The following is a 22663-nucleotide window of genomic DNA, read 5'->3' as shown; positions in this document are numbered from 1 at the left end:
CAGACAACATTTGAACACAAGCATTTCGTTCTGGAAATCCGTTGTTTTTGCGGATGAAAGTAAATTTAACCTTTTCAGGTCTGATGGGAAGTCCTGCGCTTGGAGAAAACCAAACACCGCGCTTCAACCATGTAATTTACGCTACAGTTAAACACGGCGGGGCCAGTGTGATGGTATGGGGTTGCATACATATCTTATTCAGGCGTCGGAAATTTAATATTTTTCGAAGCAAACATGAATAAGGAGATGTATCTGGATCTGCCAAAAGTTAATTTAGTATAAAGTGCGGATAAAATGGGCATAAGGGACTCGTTTAGGTTCTACCTAGGCAATGATCCCAAGCATACGTCTGGTATTGTAAAAACTGGGCCTATCTGGAACTGCCCACATGCAGTACAGACACCTGCACAGAGTCTAGATCTCAACGTTATAAAGAATTTGTGGTCAGTGCTGGAAAAGAAAATAAGACATCACAATATTTCTAATGCTTCTGATCTGAAACGGGCACTACAAGAAGAATGGGATAAAAATAGACCGATTATACAGCAAAACTTATAGAATCGATGAATTCCCAATGTGTTGCTGTTCTGAATCAAAAGGGATACCCCTTAAAGTATTTTCCGTAATTATGAAATCGAAATATGTAGGTATTAATGTGTTTATGTTTTTTATATACTTTTAATTTAATTTTCTAGAACACAGATGTACTTGGTCGTACTTATAAGGAACCCATATAAAATTATCTTTGCTAAGAAAACATAGAAAATTACAAAACAAACTGAAACGTCGAGCAACAGGTTTCAGTATAAAAACTCTGCAAGAGGAGCTTGCAACATTAACAGTTAGCAGAGAACATTGATTTCATATATTTCATTTTACATCATTATTACATTTATAAAATAAAATTAATTACTAGAAAATAAATAGTCCCAACAAATACATTATTGCGTAGTTGTTGTCATGGAATATTGTGCAATGTACTGAAAACAAAAACGATTACATGCTTCAAAGATTTATCGATAGATTTCTCGGTTGTCATTTTCATTTGACATCTAAAATTTACTACCCTACAGTGAATTTAAGTCAACAACATCGAAGTATTTGATGGTATTTGACTGCATCTCATTAACAGCAACAGGTTCCTGCCTCCACGTCTGCCACAAAATTAAAAATTGTTAAACGCATTCAGTTTCATTGTGAAAAATCTTTCGAATTTTATAAAATTGAGATACATCGAAAATCGAGAGGTGTAAATGGATCTGTAAGAAATTTCTTCATTGCTGGAAGAGTGTAATAATCAGCTGAATAAAAATTCAACACAAATTGGCTGTTGGTATCAAAAACACGCAACAAACAAATTTGTATTAACGAAGTCCTTTGGGATTTTATAAAATTGTACTCGTAAATGAATCTAAGAGTAATTTTTTAAACGCCAAAAAGTGAACTGAACTAAATTCAATATATATACGTATGTATGTATGTAGTTTGCCTATTGTTGTTTGTGAATGTTTAATGAAATATTTATTCGCAAGGTCATTAGGAGCTTCTTGACATTGATTCAAAACCCAGTGGCCGGAAATTGATATTCCCGGAATTTCTTCAATGCCCAATAAGTGTCATCGGCTAAATTAAATTCCACATAATTTTCGTTATTGTTATCACAAGTTCCGAACAAAGCAAACAAAGTGTCTTCCTAGGTTATGAATTTGGTCTAACAAAGTATAGAAGTACAAAGGTCGATTGCATACAGTTTACATTGGCCACATATCACATAGTTTTTAGTAAGTAATGTCATTACAGAGTCGCAATAATTAATCTAATTGTTTCGTTGAATAAAATTTAGAATAACACCTAACAAAAGCAAAATGTCGGAAGCACCAGAACAAGACCGTAACTCAAACCCTTTTAAAGCTTTTCTTAGCGGCGGTTTTGGAGGCATTTGTAATGTGCTTACTGGGCATCCATTGGACACCATTAAGGTCAGTGCAAGCTTATTATTAAGTAAATTAAATTAGTAACAAAATTATTTTATTACATACTTAGGTGCGTCTTCAAACTATGCCACGTCCGGCGCCTGGTGAAGCACCATTGTACAAGGGCACCTTTGATTGTGCTGCCAAAACTATTAGAAATGAAGGTGTCAAAGGCCTATACAAAGGTATGACAGCACCATTGACCGGCGTTGCACCAATTTTTGCATTATGCTTTACTGGCTATGCGCTGGGTAAACGTTTGCAGCAGACTGACGACAATGCTAAATTGACGTACACGCAAGTCGCTATTGCCGGCTCGTTCTCTGGCATAATGTCAACGGTCATAACAGCACCCGGTGAGCGTATAAAATGTTTGTTGCAGGTGCAACAAGCATCTGGTGGTGAACGTAAATATAAGGGTATGATGGATACGGCTGTACAGCTGTATAAGGAGGGCGGTATACGTAGTCTATATAAGGGCAGCTGTGCGACGTTGTTGCGGGGTAAGTGAGCGCAAACGGATTAGTTGTTGGTTGAATGAGTGATCCGAAAGTATTGCTTGAGTTAAAAAGCATATCATTATGAAAAAAAACATTTATAAAATTTTATTTAAAAAATTGTGGCGTTTAAAAACTAATTAAATAACCGTATGACAGTAAGGTGTGCGGGCATGCATTAATTTTACGTGGAGCTTTTTAAATTTGTATTATACTTGTACATTCATGCATATACTTACATATACATACATATTTATATATGTATATTTGTAATATATTTGCATTACGTTATATTAGTTTTGGGAAAAAGTAATCCATTATTATTTACGTTGATGGATGCAGTGATCGATATCTCGTAAACTATCGATCAAATAATTTAAAGTTTATGCTCTTTGTCAAGGTGACATTTCATTCTAAAAATTGTTATTTCCCGTTTTAGGTTTGTTCCAAGGCGAATTTATTATCCACCTTGGTTTGTTCCATTAATTTGTAAGTCACAGGGTGTTAACAATGCAAGTCAACAAGCAGAAAATTAGGTGCATTTTACAGTTTTTCTTTGGTAAAGGCGAATAGGCGAAAATGCTAGCCAGACCGCTGAAATTGTGAGTGGTGTTTATGGTGCCGATTGTGGTAACATCTCATTACGTGCAATTTTGATTGCGTCGATTCCGTTCAGGCATTTTTGATGTTAAAAAAAATGTCGGTAATGCGGAAAATGTAAATAAAATCACAGAATTAATCGAAGTTGACCGGCAGGTTAGTGTTCGTAGCATCGCCCAAGGTCTAAAAATCGACCATAAAATAGTTTTAAACCATTTGCGAAAAAATTATGGATTTATTTTTCCTAATATTATTTAAACTACTATTTTAAAAAAGACAACTAAATATTGTCTACCTACCAAAGTACATTGAACCGGTAGTGTCAGTAGAGTAGCTGATTTGATTTTCCGATTTTTTTTCTTCTAATTTTTTGTCAAATTTTGTTTAAATTACTCTAAGCTGTTAATCTTTATTTATAGGTTTTGAAATTTAACTGTTTGCATCACCGCTTGAAATGCGCGATGTACTCAAATGCCATGCGCCCATAATACTTTGCGTCGGCAAGACTTTTATTGTTTATTCTAATGATAAAGAATGTTACAGAATTACCAAAATTATTTTTGTTTCCCTCAAACTTTAACAAAAACATAATTTATTGCGGATTATTCCGTTCTCTAAGAGAGAGAGAGAGGGAGAGAGGGAGTTTTTGTTCACTGATTATTCCGTCGAATGATGCAAAGTGTTAAGTCACCAAAAACAAAAAACAAAATACATTGCTTAAGTTGTTTTTGCTCTACTGCTTCTCCTTGTTCAATGTGCCTTATTACTTACTAATTAAGGAGTAATACATTTTTGATGATATTTTTTACCTGCTAAATGACCAAATTAACGATAAACGTAAATAAAATATATGTATTTATAAAATATAGCCATCCGATATAGTCTTAATAGTTCTGCAACTGAAGAATTGTATAACACTTGCGCGAATCGTATAGTAAAATTCGTTTTCTTAAAAACTCATGTAACAAACTGAATAATGTCATTGCCATCCGCCATTCTCTCTGCTGGTAGTTAAAGTTTTTGGTCTGAATAACTTTATTGCCATCCGCCATCCTCTCTGCTGGTAGTTAAAGTTTTCGGTAACTCGTTTGATTCCACACAGCCGCCTAACATATTCTGTGTGCTATTCTACTTCATATTTCATTGGAAATATTATTGTCGACGTCTTCTCCGCCATGCTCCGCTAGCTTAGGTGGATCGCGTTTCAGCGCATGCATCAACGTATTGCGCTGTGCCATTGCGTTAGTGTGCTTTGGCCTACTTTCTTGTAATTGCATGACTGCCCCTTTGGCATTTGCGTCACTGTACAAGTTTACATTACCGGACACATTTAACTGCAGTTGGTTTTTGTTTTGCATTAATTTCAATTGACTTTGCTCAATTTTGCGCCAGTGCGGCACCTGCTGCCTAATAATTTGCTTCGGTAGCACGCTGTTGTGCGTGCGGGAATGTTGTTGCGCATTTGTTCGCACAACGCGTCCCGGTCCACATTTCAATTGCTTGCGCAGTACATAGAATACGCTACGTTCGTTGTGGTTACTGCAACGTGGCGCATAACGATTGTCATAGACGTAGCTGTCCACGCGGCGACAGGATATTTGTTTACCTGTTTGGTAGTCGGTGATGCAACGCTTCGTGCGAGGTCCACGTTCTTGATTGGTAATTTTCGGACGCCAATTGTACATGTCACAGCTGCAGTGCCAGGGGTTTTCGCTAAGACGCGCCAAACGCAATTTTGGGCGCAAGAAAAATGTGATGGGTAGCGTGCGCAGTTGATTGCCTTGCAAATAGATTTCCTCCAAGTTTAGTAGGTCGTCCAGCAGACCAGGTGGGAAATAAGAGATATTATTGTAGGACAAGTCGAGCACTTCCAGACTTCTGCAATCCATTAGGGCATCCATTGATATCTCTTGTATGCCACAATGGCTCAGCTCAAGTTCACGCAGCTTGATGAGACCGGCGAAAGCGTCAAATTCGATGGTACGTATGCTGCCACGCAACCTAAGCTGCTCAAGCGCTGTTAAACCCTGCAAAATAGATTGCGCAATTGAGCAAAATCTTAATTGACTACAAATAAGCAATCGATTTGTAATTGATTTCTATTTCTATGTTTGTGTGTATTTTATTGATTTGTATTTGTGCCTACCTTGAACATATTCTGCTCTAAATTGCCAATTGACACATTGCCGATATGCAGCGTCTCCAGCTGCAACAACGATTCGAACGGTTGATTGTTACGCAAGTGCAGCGGCACCGTCGTAGACTCAAAGTCCATGTAACGTGTGGAATTCATCACCCAGAAACTGGCTGGCAGTATATAGCGTATAGGATTATTGCGAAAATCCAGGCGCACCAGCTTCGGAAATGGTGGAAAACTGCGCTCGCTCAATTTCTCCAAACGATTGCTGCTCAAATCGAGCACTTCCAGCTGCAAAAGGCCAGCCAAGGCGCGGTAGTGCAAGTCGCGTATGTAATTGTGTGCCAGCGATAAGGTTTGTATGTGCATGGCGCCGTAGAAAGAAAATGGTGGCACCTCAGCAATGCCATTGCGCTCGAGCGATAAGTGTTCCAAAGCCGTCAAGCCATCAAACATTTCCCATTGCAATTCGTTCAGCTGGCAGCCATGTATGCGCAGCACTTCCAAATGCTCCCAGCCATAGAATGTGGGCATGCGTGCCTTTATCAATTCCTGTTTGTATATGTCATAGGGCACAATGTTGTCGTCAACGTCATCCTCGAGTGGGGCAAAAGCAATCCTATTGCCGTCCGCATCCAATTCGTCGTACGTTTCACCGCGTGGCTTGTAATCGAAACTGTCCTTGGGATGTACAGGATTTTTGGGCCGTTTATAATTCTCGCTGCCCAAGAGTGTGACCGATTCGAAGTTGGCATGTTGCAGAAAACTAAGCGGTTCATCGAAGATGATGCGCAATGAACGATTGAGGCCGCCGCGTACTTCCAAAGTGGTCAGTTGATTTAGTGGCTTGAGTGTGCTTAGACTCACTGAAGCAGCATGAAAAAAAGCAATTAATGGAAAGATCATAAATAGAACCGTAAATGCATATGATTTCCTATGCTTTCGCGTTGAAGCAAAGCGCCGAAAAATAGCACCCAATGCGGGCAAGTAGGGTTGGTGACGCGAAAACACAGCCTATTCCTGCCAACTGTCAACCATATCTTCACGTGGTACCCCCTGTTTAACCCTCCGTTGGACACCTTTTTTAAAGACTTCGGTTGGGGTCTGGTATTTTTTTCGTCCTCATCAAGGATCTTTTTTAAAAGGTTATAACCATAAATCGATAGAAAATTAAACTTTAGGGAGCTACCTGGAAGCTCAAGTCGTTAGCTATTATAGAAATATGTTAAATTCACGTCCAAAGCCAAACAAGGCAGTCTGGCCAGATCCGGGTGTCCAACGGAGGGTTAACACGAGCGAGGCTCTGACGACTCCGTAAAGGCGGTATAACTTTGCCGCCTGTGTCAGCGGAAATGCTGTTGCAACAAGCCAAACAATTTGGCAGCAATCCTGGGGGCCTTTGCCGAAATCTCGGCACCAGAATCGGAAAGGTAGGCTGGTAACCTGCTTAAACCCAAAACTAGTAACGAAACCGCAATAAATAAGCCTCGGATAAAAGAAATCGCCCCAAATTCGACGACTTTTGGCATGGGAAAATAAAAACACGATGGATGCAAAAATAAGTTCGTAGTGCGGCTGCCACCGAATTTTCAGAAAGGTAACGCTGCTGCTCTCTTTTGCCAACAAGTGCGACTTTGGACTAAGTAGGCAATTGAATAGTAAATTCCTCTCTCGACGAACAAAATAAACACTCTATAAGGTTCTCATCATGCCCTTCCTAACATATGGCGCAGAAGCTTGGACGATGACAATATTCGATGAGGCGTCCCTTGGAGTGTTTGAGAGAAAGAAAATTTTTTTAACTTTTGCATGTTGGGGATGGCGAGTATCGTAGGCGATAGAACAATGAGCAGTATGAGCTTTACGACGACATAGACATAATGCAGCGAATAAAGATCCAGCGGCTCCACTCGCAAACTCTTGTCGTCCGAATGGGTACAAACGCACCGGCTCTGAAAGTATTCGATGTGGTACAAGACCTCTTCTGTGTTAGAAAGATTAGGTGAAGATGGACTTGATTTCGCTTGGTGTGTCTAACTGAAACCAGTTAACACGAGAAAGAAACGACTGGCGCGCTTTTTTAAACTCGGCCATAATCGCTTAAGCGGTTATCGCTCCAATCGAGAAGAGTATAATTGCACCCATTTGGCCGAGATCCTCCTCCTATTTGTGGTGTGATTCTTGATGTTGTTGGTTTTTAATGAGGAACTTTTTCGTGACAGAAACACACTCGGTGGTTTGCCATTGTCTACCGAGATATATGAGTAGATTACTTCGCGGTTTGCACCCCGACCTCATGGCCTTTTGTGTTCTCTGGTCATCACAGTACCTCATCTAGACCCAGTTCCTTTATTAAACACAGGATAGAATTGGGTTAGTTTGAGCGTATGTGTTTTTTTCTGGCTGAAGTTGGCCGAGATGTCTCAACCTTCTCGGCGCAATAGCACTTCCTACAAGACAAGGTGCATTGAAGTCTCCTGGCACCATAGTGGATCATATCCCCATCATGTGCAGATGACTACGCAGTCTGCAGGGGAATGTGAGAATGCTCGTGAGCCATTCCCATGGCAGCCGGTTCTACATTACCGGAATGACTCGGGTTTTTCCCGACCAAGGGCTGCCGCCCAGGTAAAGTAGCCCTGTCTAGTGTACCGTATCCCAATGCTCGTGAGCATTTGCAGTTTATCCTTGGAGACGGTTATGAGTTTTTTAACCTCTTTTGGTTGTACCCTCCCAGTCACCTGGCATAGTCCCGTAGTTTGGTGTCAGCAAACCTCCCTTAGCCTTAGCTCTGCACTCCTAAGCTTATCCTTAATGGTGTGTTTTCCCATAGCAATGAAGGGCAACCTCTCTCCCCAATGCGTCCGCTACTACGTTCCCAGTTATACCTCTGTGTCCTAGGACCCAAATCAGCTGAATGCGATTGTGCCTTCTCGATACACTCAATTGCGAGCTACTCTACCGAGTAGCGAAAAACGTTTTGTTATCAATTGGTGTTTCGTACCCGGGATTACGAACCAGGGCACTTCCGAATGGTTGTCACGCGCCAATCCACGCCTGTGGTAATTAACAGCGTTAAAAATTGTCTTTCTGTAGTTTAAAAACTAGCAAATTTATCACTGCCAGGCCGTTGAGAAAACGAAAAAAGTTAAGAGGCGCTTAAAAGTTAAAAATAGTTTATCAGCACGGCGAGTAAAGTTCTCAGCATTAGTTAGATGAGAAAATGGTCTCAAATTACTTATCGTACTTGGTGTACCATCAAATTTGTTTGAAATGTGTTTATCACAAACGACGCTTATCCCACATGGCGTACTTGCTTTGACAGAGCAACTTATCTGACTTTAGTAGGGTAAAAATAGCCCTATGCTATTTCGGAATTTTTTTTATATTTTTTCTTATTGTCTTGAAAAGGATTTCTAAGCGAAGACTATGAATGACTGGCAGTTCAGGTTTTTTTTTTCATTGTATTCAAAAAGATTTCTAAGCGAAGAGATTAGCAGTTCAGTGCTTAACGGGTAGAAAGAGATAAGTCGAATTAAGTGCCACAAGTCCATACACACTTTAAATTATTAATTTTTTTTTGTATTTGTTTTTTTTTTTTCATTACTACTCACCACTTTTATTTTTCCCGCTGCTTGTGTAAAGCAAGACCAGCGCATGCAAATCATGCGGCAATGCTTGTGTTAACTCTTCGATATTGGTATCCTCCTGCAGAATACATGTGGCCTGTTTCATGAAGGGATTCGTTAAGTATGCGTCATCATCACCGTAGCTTTCGTACAAGTCTTTGTCACTTTTATGTGCCTGCTCGTAACGATCGTCGTGATTGAAATGCCAAACATCAGCGTCTTCACCATCAGCTGCATCACCATCACTGCGCGGTCGACGTGCTTGCATGTGTTGTATCCAACGTGATATGGGCAGCTCGATAAAGTGCGCATACTGACAGACACAATACACCGGACATTGTAGTGTGTCAATTTCCAGTTGTGGCTCGACCGGCATCTCTAAGGGGGGCACTTCCGTTCGCTGCAAACGCTGCTGTGTGCGGCGCGGCAACGTCGATTGATGGTGATTACGTTTGGCAGCGTGTGGCGCGGCAACTGTGCTGATTGATTTCTTGAGCTGTTGCAATTGCTGATGATGATTTGAGGAGTATTTTTTGTAATTTTTCGCATGTGGCTTGGAATTTATGCGTGCAGCGTTAACGCTGATTTGCTGTTTGCGAAAGTGAGATAAAAATGGTAATTTAGATTGTGCAATATATAGATTTTTTTTTGTTATTTTTTTATTTTTTGTTTTTTTTTTTTGCTAATATATATAAAAAACAATTTTAAATTTATAATTTTTTTGGTTTTTGGCTAAGAAATTGTAAATCTATTTCATGCACGCCTTTTGTTGAGTGGCTTTATTTATTTGAATTTTTGTGTATTTTACTCACAATCAACACCACCATCACCACTAACAACACAATAAAACATTTCATCTTCATAGCGCAAAAATTCTCACGAGTTACGTTTCTGTGGGGAAATACCGTTCCAATTTTTTTCTCTTCTCTTTTTGTTTTTGTTTTTTCACACTTTACGCAATTTTTTTTTAATTTAGCATCAAAATATCTTGTCCGGCGCAATTGAATTTTCCAAATGTCTCGAGGCTTGCCGCCTGCACAGTCGAATGCCCACTGGGTTCGAGGAGTGCCGCTTCGCTACTACAAAACACTCCACAGCGATTGTAAAGTTATTTCGAAAAGAAAAAAATGTTTTCTGTTTTCCGATAAAGAAATCATATATTCATAAATACTCACGTACATATGTGAACACAAACAACAAACAACAGCGCCATCAAGGAGGAAGTGGCGTACACAAAGGATGTGGCTTATCGCTTAGAGCTCCAATTCATTCGTCGTTCTCTTAAATAAGCATTTTGCTGTATTTAATTCATTTGCGATTCATATTTATGCCATTGAACATTTCTAACGCAGGCACTTTTTGTTTGAACTCTTTCATTTAGAATTTATGTATGCATGTATTAGTTGGAGTGGTGTATATGTAAATGTATATTTATAAAAATTGTGTGCTCAAGTGTGAAGTTATGTAATATTTTAAGTTTTTGTATTTTCTGTATACCTAAGATTGGCACCCTTGGCTAACAATCATTAACCGTTTTATAAAATTACTAACCGATTTCATTTCATTTGGGTGAAAGTGCAATGTGCGTGCAGAAATCAAGTTGTCCTCTGTGCCATTTTATTTGTGTGCTGATTTTGTATAAATTTGTAAGTGGATGTGCTATTTATTGTGTTGCATTTGCGATAGGGCGCTTTTGAAAATATTTAAATGCCATATCTTCTCTCGTTTATGTTCTACTTAGATGTGCCAGCAAATGCGTTTTATTTCCTCGCTTACGAGTATTTACAAGATAAGATCAAAGAACAGACTGGTAGCGAGAAGATCAGCGTGGCTTCGACGATTTTCGCCGGTGGTGTGGCTGGGATTTCATATTGGGTGGTCGGTATGCCGGCCGATGTGCTAAAGAGCAGGTTGCAAACATGTAAGTATTATATTAAATGTATTATAAAAGTATTTATATATTATTATAATTACAAAAATATTATTTAATGCTATATTGTAGTTAATTTATACATTTTTGTTAAATATAATTTTTTTTATACTTTGCTATTTTGTAAGGTAGTGAAATGATATCGTTTTACATTAATTCAAATTAAAATTGTTTTTTTAATATTTATTTTAAAATTCATCTTATAATTTAGTTTTGTTTCTTTTTACTTATTTTATTTTATATATTTTTTTTGGATTTAACTTTTTTATAATATTTAATAATTTTAATTTTATATTATTTTTTTTCAATTTTTTTTGAGATGGGGAAGTTTTAGCGTTATATTTTATTTTTTATATAGTTTTTTATTTTATTTTTATAATGTTTTTTTAATATACTAATTTTATTTTATATATATTTTTTGGTTTCAACGTTTTTATAATATTTAATAACTTTTTTTATTTTATATTATTTTTTTCAAATTTGTTTTTAGCATTATATGCTATTTTTTATATATAGTTTTTTTAAATTTATTTTATACTGACTTATTTTCACTTATTTCATTTAGAATATATCGCATTTGTTGTAGTTAACTTTTTTATAATATTTAATAATTTGTTTTTTTTTTTTATTTTATATTATTATTTTTTCTATTATTTTTTTTTGATGGGGAAGTTTTAGCATTATATTTAATTTTTTATATAGTTTTTTATTTTATTTTTTTAATGTTTTTTTACTAATTTTATTTTATATATGTATATTTTTTGGTTTCAACGTTTTTATAATATTTAATAACTTTTTTTTATTTTATATTATTTTTTTCAATTTTTTTTTTGAGATGGGGAAGGTTTAGCGTTATATGTTATTTTTTATATACAATAGTTTTTTTAATTTGTTTTATACTGACTTATTTTTATTTATTTTATTTAGTATATATTTGTTGTATTTCACTTTTTTACAATATTTAATAATTTTTTAATTTTATATTATTATATTTTCTATTTCATTTTTAATGTGCGGAAGTGTTAGCGTTATATTTTATACTAGCAAACCCGGCCCCCTTCGCTGGGCACACTAAAATAGAATAGATATGGTTTAGAACAGAAAATATATGATTTTCATATTATTGTATTTATTTCTTTATTCTTTATTCAAGCGCTTTGGCATAAACAATATTTTTTGCTTTTCTATTTGTTTTTGAGTAAATATAAAATATAAATTGAAAATCAGGAAAAAAGAAGATTGTTTTTAAATTTCAAATCAACGCATATGAATAAACAATCGTCTTTTTTCCTGATCATCGATGAATTTTTCGTTTCAATTTATATGTTTTATTAAGCATTGGAGCTTTTTTAACCATTATCCATTTATATTTTTCAAAACAAAAACGAAAAAAATTTTTTTTTCCACGAACACATAATTTCATTCGGGTTTCACATTAAATTCTCAAATTTCGTAAGACTGTTCCAAAATCCACTCCAAAAAAATTCACAAACAATTTTTACATGTTGCACTTACGTTTTTTCCTTATGGCATCCAAATCAGAAAGAAATATTGACACATTGTAACTCACACTGTCAATTTGACAGTTCAGTTCCGCCCCACTGTACCCGTTGCCAGTGCTCCGAATTACAACCAAACTTTACGAAACCCATTTTCAATACTTACTTAACAATGTGCGTAAGCTTGGTTTAATTCGGTGCAAAGACACGGCGGGTCCACGTTTTGGCATATATTTCGAGACCCTAGTCATCAATAGGTATGAAAATTACCCCGTATTAAAGCACTTATCAACAGCTTTCATTTGATATCCATATTGTACAAACACATTCTAGGGTCCACGTTTTGGTCTCTATCTCGAGACCCTAATCACGGAGCGGATGGAAATACTCTGAACTAAAGCATTCACCAACAGCTTCCATTTGATACCCATATTGTACATACACAACCAAAGGTTACCCGGGTCCACGTTTTGACCTATATCTCGAGACCCCAGTCACGGAGCGGCATGAAAAATACTCTGTACTAAAGCATTCACCAACAGCTTCAATTTGATATCCATTTGTAAAAACACATTCTAGGGTCCACGTTTTGGTCTCTATCTCGAGACCCTAGTCACGGAGCGGCATGAAAAATACTCTGGACTAAAGCATTCACCAACAGCTTCCATTTGATACCCATATTGTACATACAAATCCGAAGGTTACCCGGGTCCACGTTTTGACCTATATCTCGAGCCCTATTTCCAAAATAAAATATAATCCATGTTACTCGTGGATGATGTAGCTTTCGAATGGTGAAAGAATTTTTAAAATCGGCCCAGTAGTTTTTGAGCCTATTCATTACAACCAAACAAACAAAGTTTTCCTCTTTATAATATTAGTGTAGATTTTATTTAGTTTTTTACTTTAGTTTACTAAAATTTATATATTTTTTTCTTATTTTATTTTATTGTATATATATGTTATTATTTCAAATTTTTTGTTTTTTTCACTTATTTTTTCTATATATTATTTTTTCATTTCTTGTTTTTAGAATATTTTATAATTTCTATTTTTATTTTATGTAATTTTTTTAAGGGGTGAAGCTACATATAGCATTATATTTATTTTTTTATTTTTATTTTACTAAAATTTATTTTATAATTTTTTTTATTATTTTAGTGTTTTTAATTTTTTTTCACTTGTTTTATTTTATATATATTCTTCATTTCAGTTTTTTAGAATATTTTATAAATTTTATTTTTATTTTAAACATTTTTTTCTATCCTACTGTGTAAGCTGGTGAAGTTATAAGTGTATGTTTTATTTTTTATTTAGTCTGTTGTTTTATTTTACTAAAACTTATTTTATAATTTTGATTTGTGTTTTTTTACTTATTTTATTTTTATATATTTTTCATTTAATTGTTTTTATAATATTTTATAATTTTTATTTAATATTATTTTTTTAAGGTGGTGAAATTTTACCGTTATATTTTATTTTTTCATTAGTCTTTTTTTATTTTACTAAAATTTATTTTATATTTTTTTACTTATTTTATTTTATATATACTTTTTCATTTACTTTTTTATAATATTTTATAATTTATATTATTTGTTTCTATTTATTTTTTAAGATGGTGAAGTTATAAAGTTAGATTTTATTTTTCTGTCGTTTTTTTATTTTACTAAAATTAATTTTATAATTTTGTTTTATTTTTTATTTAATTTATTTTATTTCATAAATTTTTTCATTTAATTTTTATATTATTTTATAATTTTTCGTTTTTATTTTTACTTTTAATTTAAGAATATAATTCCGTTAAAAGAAAAAACCTGTTTAGCTTAGAGAGGAAAAACTAATAGGTCTATTTATAAGTTCGTGCGGTTTTACAACAGATGGCGTAACTTGATTATTATTCCATCGATCCACATTTCCAAACATTCATTGGAGAGCTACTGTCGTAAGGCACAAACGTCAGTATAAGTTTTTTATTTGAAGCGTAAACAACAATATTTTTACCACACTTGAAAATGTCGAATTTCGTGCCAAATAATGTGTTTTTGCGGGGAATTCTTCTTCATTATTTTAATATGAAGAAAAAAGCAGCCGAAAGTCATCGTATCTTGGTGGAAGTTTATGGTGAGCATGCTCTATCTGAGCGAACGTGCCAGAAGTGGTTTGCACGCTTTAAAAGTGGTGATTTTGGCTTGGAAGACGAAGAACGCGAGGGTGCGCCGCCAAAGTTCATGGATACCGAATTGGAGGAATTGCTCGATCAAGATCCGGCTCAAACGCAAGAAGAGGTTGCAAAAACTTTGGGAGTTGATCAATCAACCATTTCCAAACGTTTAAAAGCCATGGGAATGATCCGAAAGGTAGGCCATTGGGTGCCGTATGAATTGAAGCCAAGAGACGTTGAACGCCGTTTTATGGCATGCGAACAACTGCTTCAACGGCACAAAAGAAAGGGTTTTTTGCATCGAATTGTGACTGGCGATGAAAAGTGGGTCCATTACGACAATCCAAAACGTCGGGCAACGTATGGATACCCTGGCCATGCTTCAACATCGACGTCGGCGCAGAATATTCATGGCCTGAAGGTTATGCTGTGTATCTGGTGGGACCAGCTGGGTGTTGTGTATTATGAGCTACTGAAACCAAATGAAACGATTACGGGGGATGTCTACCGACGACAATTGATGCGTTTGAGCCGAGCACTGCGAGAAAAACGGCCGCAATACGCCGATAGACACGACAAAGTTATTTTGCAACATGACAATGCTCGGCCACATGTTGCACAAGTGGTCAAAACATACTTAGAAACGCTCAAATGGGATGTCCTACCCCACCCGCCGTATAGTCCAGACCTTGCGCCATCCGATTACTATCTCTTCCGATCGATGCAACATGGCCTGGCTGACCAGCACTTCCGTAATTACGATGAAGTCAAAAAATGGATCGATTCGTGGATTGCGGCAAAACCGACCGAATTTTTCACAAAGGGAATCCGTGAATTGCCAGAAAGATGGGAAAAAGTAGTAGTAAGCGATGGACAATATTTTGAACATTAAATTTGTAACCATTTTACGTCAATAAAGTTTCAAATTTCGAAAAAAACCGCACGAACTTATTCATAGTCCTATTAAATGTCGTCAATCCCTTCACTCAAAGTAGTGAACATAATAAATCGATTCCAGCCCTTCTTCCTCTGCCGGGTTATGGGTATTTATTGCAGCTTTTTTCAACTTTAAGGATACATCCGTGAATAGCCGTGACCATAAAGATCTTAGACCATCACCAATGCTATGTTCGTTGATTTTCTTCAGTTGATCGCTGAAATGCATCGATGATTTTCATTTCGGAGCAATTGCTGTCTATCCAATTCTATTTACGCTCTTTTTAGTATTATCATGTCCGTTTATCCAGTAACATTAAGATGTCTTTCTTTTAAATTTGTTCATTATATTATCTTCAGTGCAAAGAAGGTAGTGATGTTCTCAGTCCATTGTTCCAGCGAAGTCACCGGTCATCATTGTCAATCTCATCTAACGGTAGGCCCAAAAAACATGCTGCTTCGGGTGCGTCCAAAGGGAGAGGGGTGTTACATGAGTGGGTTTAAGAGGGCACACATGCCAAATATGCATATGTTGAATATGTAAGTGTCGATTGCGCTTCTTAAGACGCAGCTGAAACTCTTCGTTTGCAATGGGCAATGGTTGAACTCCGATGACGATTGTGTAAGGGACGCTCGATGAATCTCATTTATGGTATGTTTCTGTACTGGGAGGTCCAGTGGTTTATCGTCAGAAAGTGCTTGCAGGGCGAGCTCCGGCGGTAACATTCTAGCATGAATTGTTTCCTGAGCATAATACCATACATCGTAACGAGGAGCGAGCATATTAGCCTTGTTGTGTAGATGTTGTAAGAGGGGTATCATCGGTAGGACCGCCTTGCACCGTTATCTAGTCGGAAACCCCACAAGAATCCTAGAGGAAAAGTTTCAGCCCGAAGCCACGTAAATCTTGTTAACGTAAACTTTGATTCTATTAAGCTTCAGCTGTAATTTTAGCTTTTTGCACTATCTTATCCTAAGCGTTTAGTTTCCGTTGCTTCTGGAGATGAATGAGTATGTTCAATCCCTTGTGAGGCACCCAATGTGGTCGGGCGTGCTACTATTTGTACTTAAACATTCATTTATAACGGTTCTATTTACTAGTAACTGACTGACGTGGAAACAGTCCATAACAGGTTTTTACTTACTTCTTTAACAGCTCTAAAAACACTTTCGCAGTTGAAAATGTGTTGTACTTGGCTTAGTTTCAACTTAACTTAACTTAACTTAACTTGTCCACGTCATTTTGTTATCACTTTCGTAAAAATATATATAGACTTACAGCTTTAAATATCTGAAGGTTAAGTCTAGCAATTTTTTTTTCGCGAACAACACTAGAGTTGAGGCCGGGGCTGAAGCAAGCCTATTATGCCTTGCACATCTATTTATCTTAGGCAGGACTTTCTGTATCTTTGCACAGCCATTTCAAAAGTGATATTCCTGATAAAAACCTTGCATTTTGATCTACTGTTAGCGTCTGAGTTGAGTGATTCGATGTGCTATCGACACTTAATTTTTAGGTTAGGTTAGGTTAGGATAAATGAATGCCCACGCGAGGAGCCCACCTAAACAAAGAATGACGTTCGTAATGGCACACAGAGGAAAACAGATTGAGAAGAACCAAACAGGGAGAAGAAGGAAGAAGATTGATTTTTAGGTTAGGTTAGAGGATTTTGTAATAGCAGTAGCTTGTTGTAGGCGACCACCGTAGCCGAATAGGTTGGTGTGTGACTACCATTCGGGAGTGTGTAAGTTCGAATCTCCATGCATGAAACAGCAAATGAAAAGGTTTTTTTTTAATAGCGGCCACCCCTCGGCAATCAATGCAAACCTCGGAGTGTAATTATGCAATGAAAAAGCTGCTCATAAAAAAGCATTCGCCGTTCGGTTCCCTCCGTTTGTGGAACACGCACCAATTTTTTATTTATTTATTTATATTTTTCACTTCCTCACATATAACGCTCGTGGTGTATGGACGCGGAGAGGTTGTTCTTGCTTCGAAGTTGTATACTAAGTTTCAAATTTCATTTTAGTTTATTTTATTTTTATTATATCACTTTTATATTAGTTTATATTTTCTATTTTGCTTATTTAAATATAACATTTTTTAATTAAATAAAATACTAAAAATTATTTACTATTTATTAACATTTCTATTCCTTCTATTTTAGCTGCCCCCGGCGAATATCCAAACGGTGTGCGCAGCGTTTTCAAAGATCTGGTGCGTCGGGACGGTATTTTGGCGCTGTATCGTGGTGTCACACCGATTATGTTGCGTGCCTTCCCAGCAAATGCTGCCTGTTTCTTTGGCATAGAACTGGCCAATGAAGCTTATGATAGCATCGCTGCATTATTGTAACCTAACGAATTTCCTCAAAGACTAAACAAAAAACTTTGTTAAACACTCAGCTCCAAATTGTGCACTTATACCTCTACAAAATCACAATAATTGTTTGTTTAGTAGTAATAAATTTCTTTTTTAGGACGATCATGATTTTAACTTTGTTATTGTAGAGATATTAGAATAGGCTTTTTTATGCATCGATGAATAGAAAAAATGAGAAATATACAAACATATTGTAAATAATAATTGCTTGCCTGTGTTTTATTGCTTTATTTCTTTTAATTAACCATTTCTTCCTTAAAATGTGTATGTATGTGTGCATTAAACTTTATGTAAATTAGAAATTCGTATTCTTGCAGATCTACCAGCGAATGCTCTATATTTTTTCACCTACGAGGCGTTACAAGATTTTGTGAAGCTAAAATTTCCACAGCTGCATTCGGACGTGTTGTCAGCCATATTTGCTGGTGGTATGGCTGGAATATCATATTGGATAGTCGGCATGCCGCCCGATGTACTCAAGAGCCGTTTGCAGACAGGTGCGAGTTTGCGTACTTATGTATGTACATAAATATTTCTGTTTTTGAATTTTAATAGCAGGTTTCGATTTACTCGTACTTGAGGTTTGCACAAATTTGTTAGATAGAAATACAATGTGAAGTCCGAAATAAACGAGACTGAGCTAAAATAGAAACGACCGGAGCTTTGTTCTGATGATTTCGACTTTATTTATTCAAAATAGTCCCCGCTGGCCTCGATACACTGTTTTGCGCGATCTAAAAACTTTTCGAAAAAGTGTTTCAGGTTATTGACCGGAATGTCCTTCAGGATGTTGGTACAAGCCTTATGGATGGCCTCTACGAACGCAAAACGTTTTCCTTTCATGGACAAATGCAATTATCCGAATAGGTAGAAGTCACAGGGAGCCATATCAGGCGAATACTGCGAGTGATTGATGATTAAATGCGATTTCTAGTCAAAAAATGGGTCACAAGAGTGGATCGATTGCATTGCATTGTCGTGCAATAAGCGCCAGCTTCCTCCTTCGCGGTATTCAGGGCGAATTCGACGAAAACGATGCAACAAAGGCTTCAAAACGCCAAGATAGAAAATTGCATTGACGGTTTGGCCCGTTGGCACGACCTCCTTGTGGACAATTCCCTTGGAGTCGTAAAAACAATTGAGCATCGACTTGATTTTTATCTTCTCCAAACGCGATTTTTTGGGTGGTGGCTCATCTGGGACCTTCCATTCGGCACTTTGAGGCTTAGTTTCAGGTTCATGTTGGAGACACCACGTTTCATCAGGAGTTCCAAATTTGTAAAGACAGTTTTCGTCTTTTCTCGCCTCTTTAATGAGGTCTTTCGATTGTTGAATTCTGAGCAATTTTTGGTCCTCAGTTAACTTGTGCGGAATGAAACGTGCACAGATCTTTCGTAAGCCCCAATGATCAGTTAAAATGCGATAAATCGATGTCTTGGAGGTATTCAACTCCACTTCCATGAATTTCAACGATGATTGCGGTTCATTTTTTATAAATTTACGAACAATTTCGATGGAGTTTTCTGGTGGCCCGTTTGTTTACCGTCACTTATGCTCTCACAACCATCTCTGAAACGTGTAAACCACTCATGCACTTTGGCACCAGATAGCCAATCATCGCCAAAATCATCAATTCAAATGTTTCGATTAACGTTTTACTGATTTTAAAACAAAATTTGATATTAGCTCTTTGTTCGAAACTCATTTTTGTACCGGTGACACATCGCGCGACGTACTGACACTTTAGACGCAATAACTTCGTTTGAACTGAACCGAATGTCACCAAGCTTTCACTGGAAGTCAGCTAGGGATGTAATTTCCAACGCACTAACTCATTACAAAGATGGCGCCATTAAAAACATTTTTATGACGCCAGTCTTTTTTATTTTGGAATTCACCTTGTATTTCGCTCATTTGAATTCTAATTAGAGCTGCACACAAGTTTGATCGCGGAAGAATATTCAGTGGCTTCTCAAGACGAAGATTTCAATTACATGGAAGTGTTTTTTTCTGTTTATCTGGCCACTAGTTAGGCTAGATGAGTTCGCTCGATGATCGCGTAGACCTATAATGTCCAGGAAAGAGCTCGTCATGCGGGACTCCAAACTTCGTTGTATTCAGATGAGATACGGTATGTTTCATCAAGTACCATGTCGCTCGTTTTTGTACGCCACCTATTACTTCTCGGAGTGCCACGTCACATGAAAGCGTACGACAGGGGTTGCTTCACATTAGAATGAATCGTGCGCTTTCACCACTTTAAATTTTTAGAGTACTCATAGTGTAACATTTGCAAAAAATGTTGCTCTAATTTCCATAAAATGCATCTAGTCCGGCCGATCTTCCAAAGCGTCATAATATCAGTCGTTGGGCTCTCGAAAAAGTCGCCGAAGATCTGCATTTTGAGACCCGAATTTTGTTCAGCGATCAGACCCATTTTTGTCTTAACGGCTACGTCGATAAGCAAAATTACCGTATTTCGGCTGAAAAGTAACCAGATGCGATTTAAGAACTAACAAACAGCCATTACACCCATCGAAAACAACAGTTTGGTGCGGCCTATGAGCTGGAGGAATCAACGGCCCATATTTCATCAAAGGCGAGGCTGGCGCCAATGTAACAGTGAATGACGAACGCTATCGCGCGATGATAAACGGCTTTTTGGTGCCGGACATTAAAGCTCGTGATCTCTACAACACTTGGTTCCAACAAGATGGCGCTACTTGGCATACAGTCCGTGAAACAATGGAATAATGGATCTACTGCATTGTCGTTCCGGTGAGCAATTTATCTCTCGTCTGAGACCAGTGGATTGATGGCCAATCAAGGTCGTGTGATATCACACCTTTAAGTCTTTTACTTGAGGTGGTATGCAAAGTCTAACTTTTTCTGGATAAACCTGCTTCGATTGAGGCATTGGAAGCCAACTAAAGTTATTCACGAGATACCGACCGAAGTCCTCCAGCGAGTCATTCAAAATTGGTGTTTACGGATGACCGAATTACGGCGCAGTTGCAGCCAACATTTGAAAGGAATTATTTAAAAAAAAGAAATGTCATGAATTGTTCTACACAAAAATAATAAATATTGCCCAATCAATTTGAATTTCGATGTTTTATTAAACGTAAACTCCGATGCGTCTAAATTAATCACCCTTTACTACCTTCACATCGCTTTCTTACAAAAAATAAGCTTGGGCTCCGGTGAAGATTTTCGTCAAATATGCTTCGAATTCAGTGTTCTGCGTTCTTCTCGTAAGCGTCCAGAGCTTACGATAAGTCTTCAGAAGAGCCACAAATGAATTTTGCTGATGAGGTTCGTAGAGGTGTAGTTTGTTAATATACCCGAAGATTCATAGACGAGCATAAACGGAAATGGACAAATATATTTTCAAAAAAAAAAAAATAAATAAAAACTAAATCGTTATGTAAGGCGATAAGGTTGCTCACAAACGAACGTAAATTGATCGGGACAGACTAGCAAATACAACACTTAGACACAATTAAGTCCATTGTACTGCCAAGTCCATTGTGGTGCCAAGGAGCCAAGGTGGTTGCTTCTTAACACATCAGTGCCAAAGACCTCAAATTTGATTCGAGCGAAGGCTGGGCAGAGTGCACTGTCTGAGATGCCCACCTTTTCCGTGTGCTTTGCCCATAGCATAGAAAGTGGCCCGTCACCAGCCTCCTACAGTCGCCTCTGCTTAGTGACAGGAGGAACTGCGACAGCCGCTCGGACCTGACAGGTAACATCAGTTTTGTCCATCTGCAGCTACTCTCAGCTTGCCAAGCTTGTGGGTTAGAGTAACCCGTTTGCTAACCATGGCTTTGACGGCTGCTGAAAGGAGTGGCAGAAGGGGCTCTGGGCCAAGAAAGTAGGCCTCAGAGCTCATTCTGGCTAAAGAGTCAGAGATCGCGTAACCCGCGATATCTACGTGTCCCGGAACCCATGTTAGCATCAGGCTATTATGTCTACCGACCTAGTTCAGTCTTGATTTACAGGACTCAACTACCCTTGAAGTGGTTGGGGGACTGTCTAAGGCCATGAGCGCAGCTTGGCTGTCGCTGCAGACACATATAGATCTACCTCTGCATCGGTTTTCCACAACAAAGTTCATCGCTTCTTGAATAGCATACATCTCCGCTTGAAACACAGATGCATGCATTCCAAGAGCAAAGTAAAACTGCACTGTCCTGCTGGATTCCACGTAGACCACAGAGCCGGAGCCGTGCTCGGTCCTGGAGCCATCCGTGAAAATGTGTAAACAGTGTTTGCCGGGCTCATTTTCAGAATTTGACCACAACTACGCCTCTGGCAGCACAACACTGTATCTCTTTGACTCTTGATGGCCTGGAGTCAAGGGGCATGGAGAGAATCGTTGGATCGAAGTCCATGCCTTCTCCGTTTTCCAATGCCGGACAGGGGCCGTACCAGTTCCCATTATGTTTCACCCTGCAGATGGCCTTCAAGGTCTCTCCTTCGCCCAAGGGACCCAAAATTCCTCTGATATATCTACTGTATAACCACGACCTTAGATCGGCAAATTAGCAAATAAAGATAAGACAAAGATTCAGTTTGTTGTTGAATAATTTCTAGTGGAGAATTAATCAAACTCATCGTATTTTATCGAGATGTTATTGTAAAAATATTTTTATTTGATTTTTTTTTATTTATTTTTCTGACAACATATCTTTAAATTGAATGTATATAACTATAATCTATTTTTATAGCTCCACCGGATAAGTATAAACATGGCATTCGTAGTGTCTTTGTAGAATTAATGCACACTGAAGGTCCACTGGCGCTCTATCGTGGCGTAGCGCCGGTTATGTTGCGTGCCTTCCCAGCAAATGCCGCTTGTTTCTTCGGTATCGAATTGGCAAATACATTCTTTAAATATGTGGCACCCAATTTCTAG

The 22663-nt window shown here is 37.5% G+C and overlaps 2 protein-coding genes across 10 annotated transcripts; one reads left to right on the top strand and one right to left on the bottom strand.

Moving 5' to 3' along the window:
• The first annotated feature begins 1053 nt into the window (after positions 1-1053).
• Positions 1054-22663, top strand: LOC128865147 (congested-like trachea protein). 9 transcript variants are annotated; one of them, XM_054105195.1, is made up of 6 exons: positions 1054-1472; positions 1533-1781; positions 1844-1979; positions 2044-2476; positions 18063-18242; positions 22476-22663. In XM_054105195.1, exons 3-6 carry the CDS (start codon positions 1866-1868, stop codon positions 22661-22663), a joined length of 915 nt encoding a protein of 304 aa, XP_053961170.1. In that variant the 5' UTR covers positions 1054-1472; positions 1533-1781; positions 1844-1865. The 9 variants fall into 9 exon arrangements, with proteins under 9 accessions (XP_053961170.1, XP_053961171.1, XP_053961169.1 ...); XM_054105196.1 differs by having other exon boundaries at positions 1055-1472; positions 18063-18262; positions 22476-22549; XM_054105194.1 differs by lacking the exons at positions 18063-18242; positions 22476-22663 and adding exons at positions 10578-10757; positions 17531-17949 and having other exon boundaries at positions 1065-1329.
• On the bottom strand, positions 3724-9951 carry LOC128865145 (insulin-like growth factor-binding protein complex acid labile subunit). Its single transcript, XM_054105177.1, has 4 exons — positions 9649-9951; positions 8822-9425; positions 5217-6073; positions 3724-5097 (listed from the first exon to the last, which is right to left on the bottom strand). Exons 1-4 carry the CDS (start codon positions 9697-9699, stop codon positions 4204-4206), a joined length of 2406 nt encoding a protein of 801 aa, XP_053961152.1. The 5' UTR covers positions 9700-9951; the 3' UTR covers positions 3724-4203.

The sequence above is a fragment of the Anastrepha ludens genome, chromosome 5 (assembly GCF_028408465.1).
Source record: "Anastrepha ludens isolate Willacy chromosome 5, idAnaLude1.1, whole genome shotgun sequence".
In the NCBI taxonomy this organism is placed as follows: Eukaryota; Metazoa; Arthropoda; class Insecta; order Diptera; family Tephritidae; genus Anastrepha; species Anastrepha ludens.
This window is presented reverse-complemented; position numbering and strand designations above follow the sequence as displayed.

Bases quoted from the DNA above. Each gene is read 5' to 3' on its own strand.
- LOC128865147 (XM_054105195.1), top strand. From the start codon at position 1,866: ATGTCGGAAGCACCAGAACAAGACCGTAACTCAAACCCTTTTAAAGCT. The intron at 2,477-18,062 runs GTAAGTGAGCGC...GTATTCTTGCAG, and splicing joins CTGTGCGACGTTGTTGCGGG to ATCTACCAGCGAATGCTCTA. The intron at 18,243-22,475 runs GTGCGAGTTTGC...CTATTTTTATAG, and splicing joins CAAGAGCCGTTTGCAGACAG to CTCCACCGGATAAGTATAAA.
- LOC128865145 (XM_054105177.1), bottom strand. From the start codon at position 9,699: ATGAAGATGAAATGTTTTATTGTGTTGTTAGTGGTGATGGTGGTGTTG. The intron at 9,426-9,648 runs GTGAGTAAAATA...TTTCGCAAACAG, and splicing joins TGGTGATGGTGGTGTTGATT to CAAATCAGCGTTAACGCTGC. The intron at 6,074-8,821 runs GTGAGTAGTAAT...ATGCTGCTTCAG, and splicing joins CAGCGGGAAAAATAAAAGTG to TGAGTCTAAGCACACTCAAG.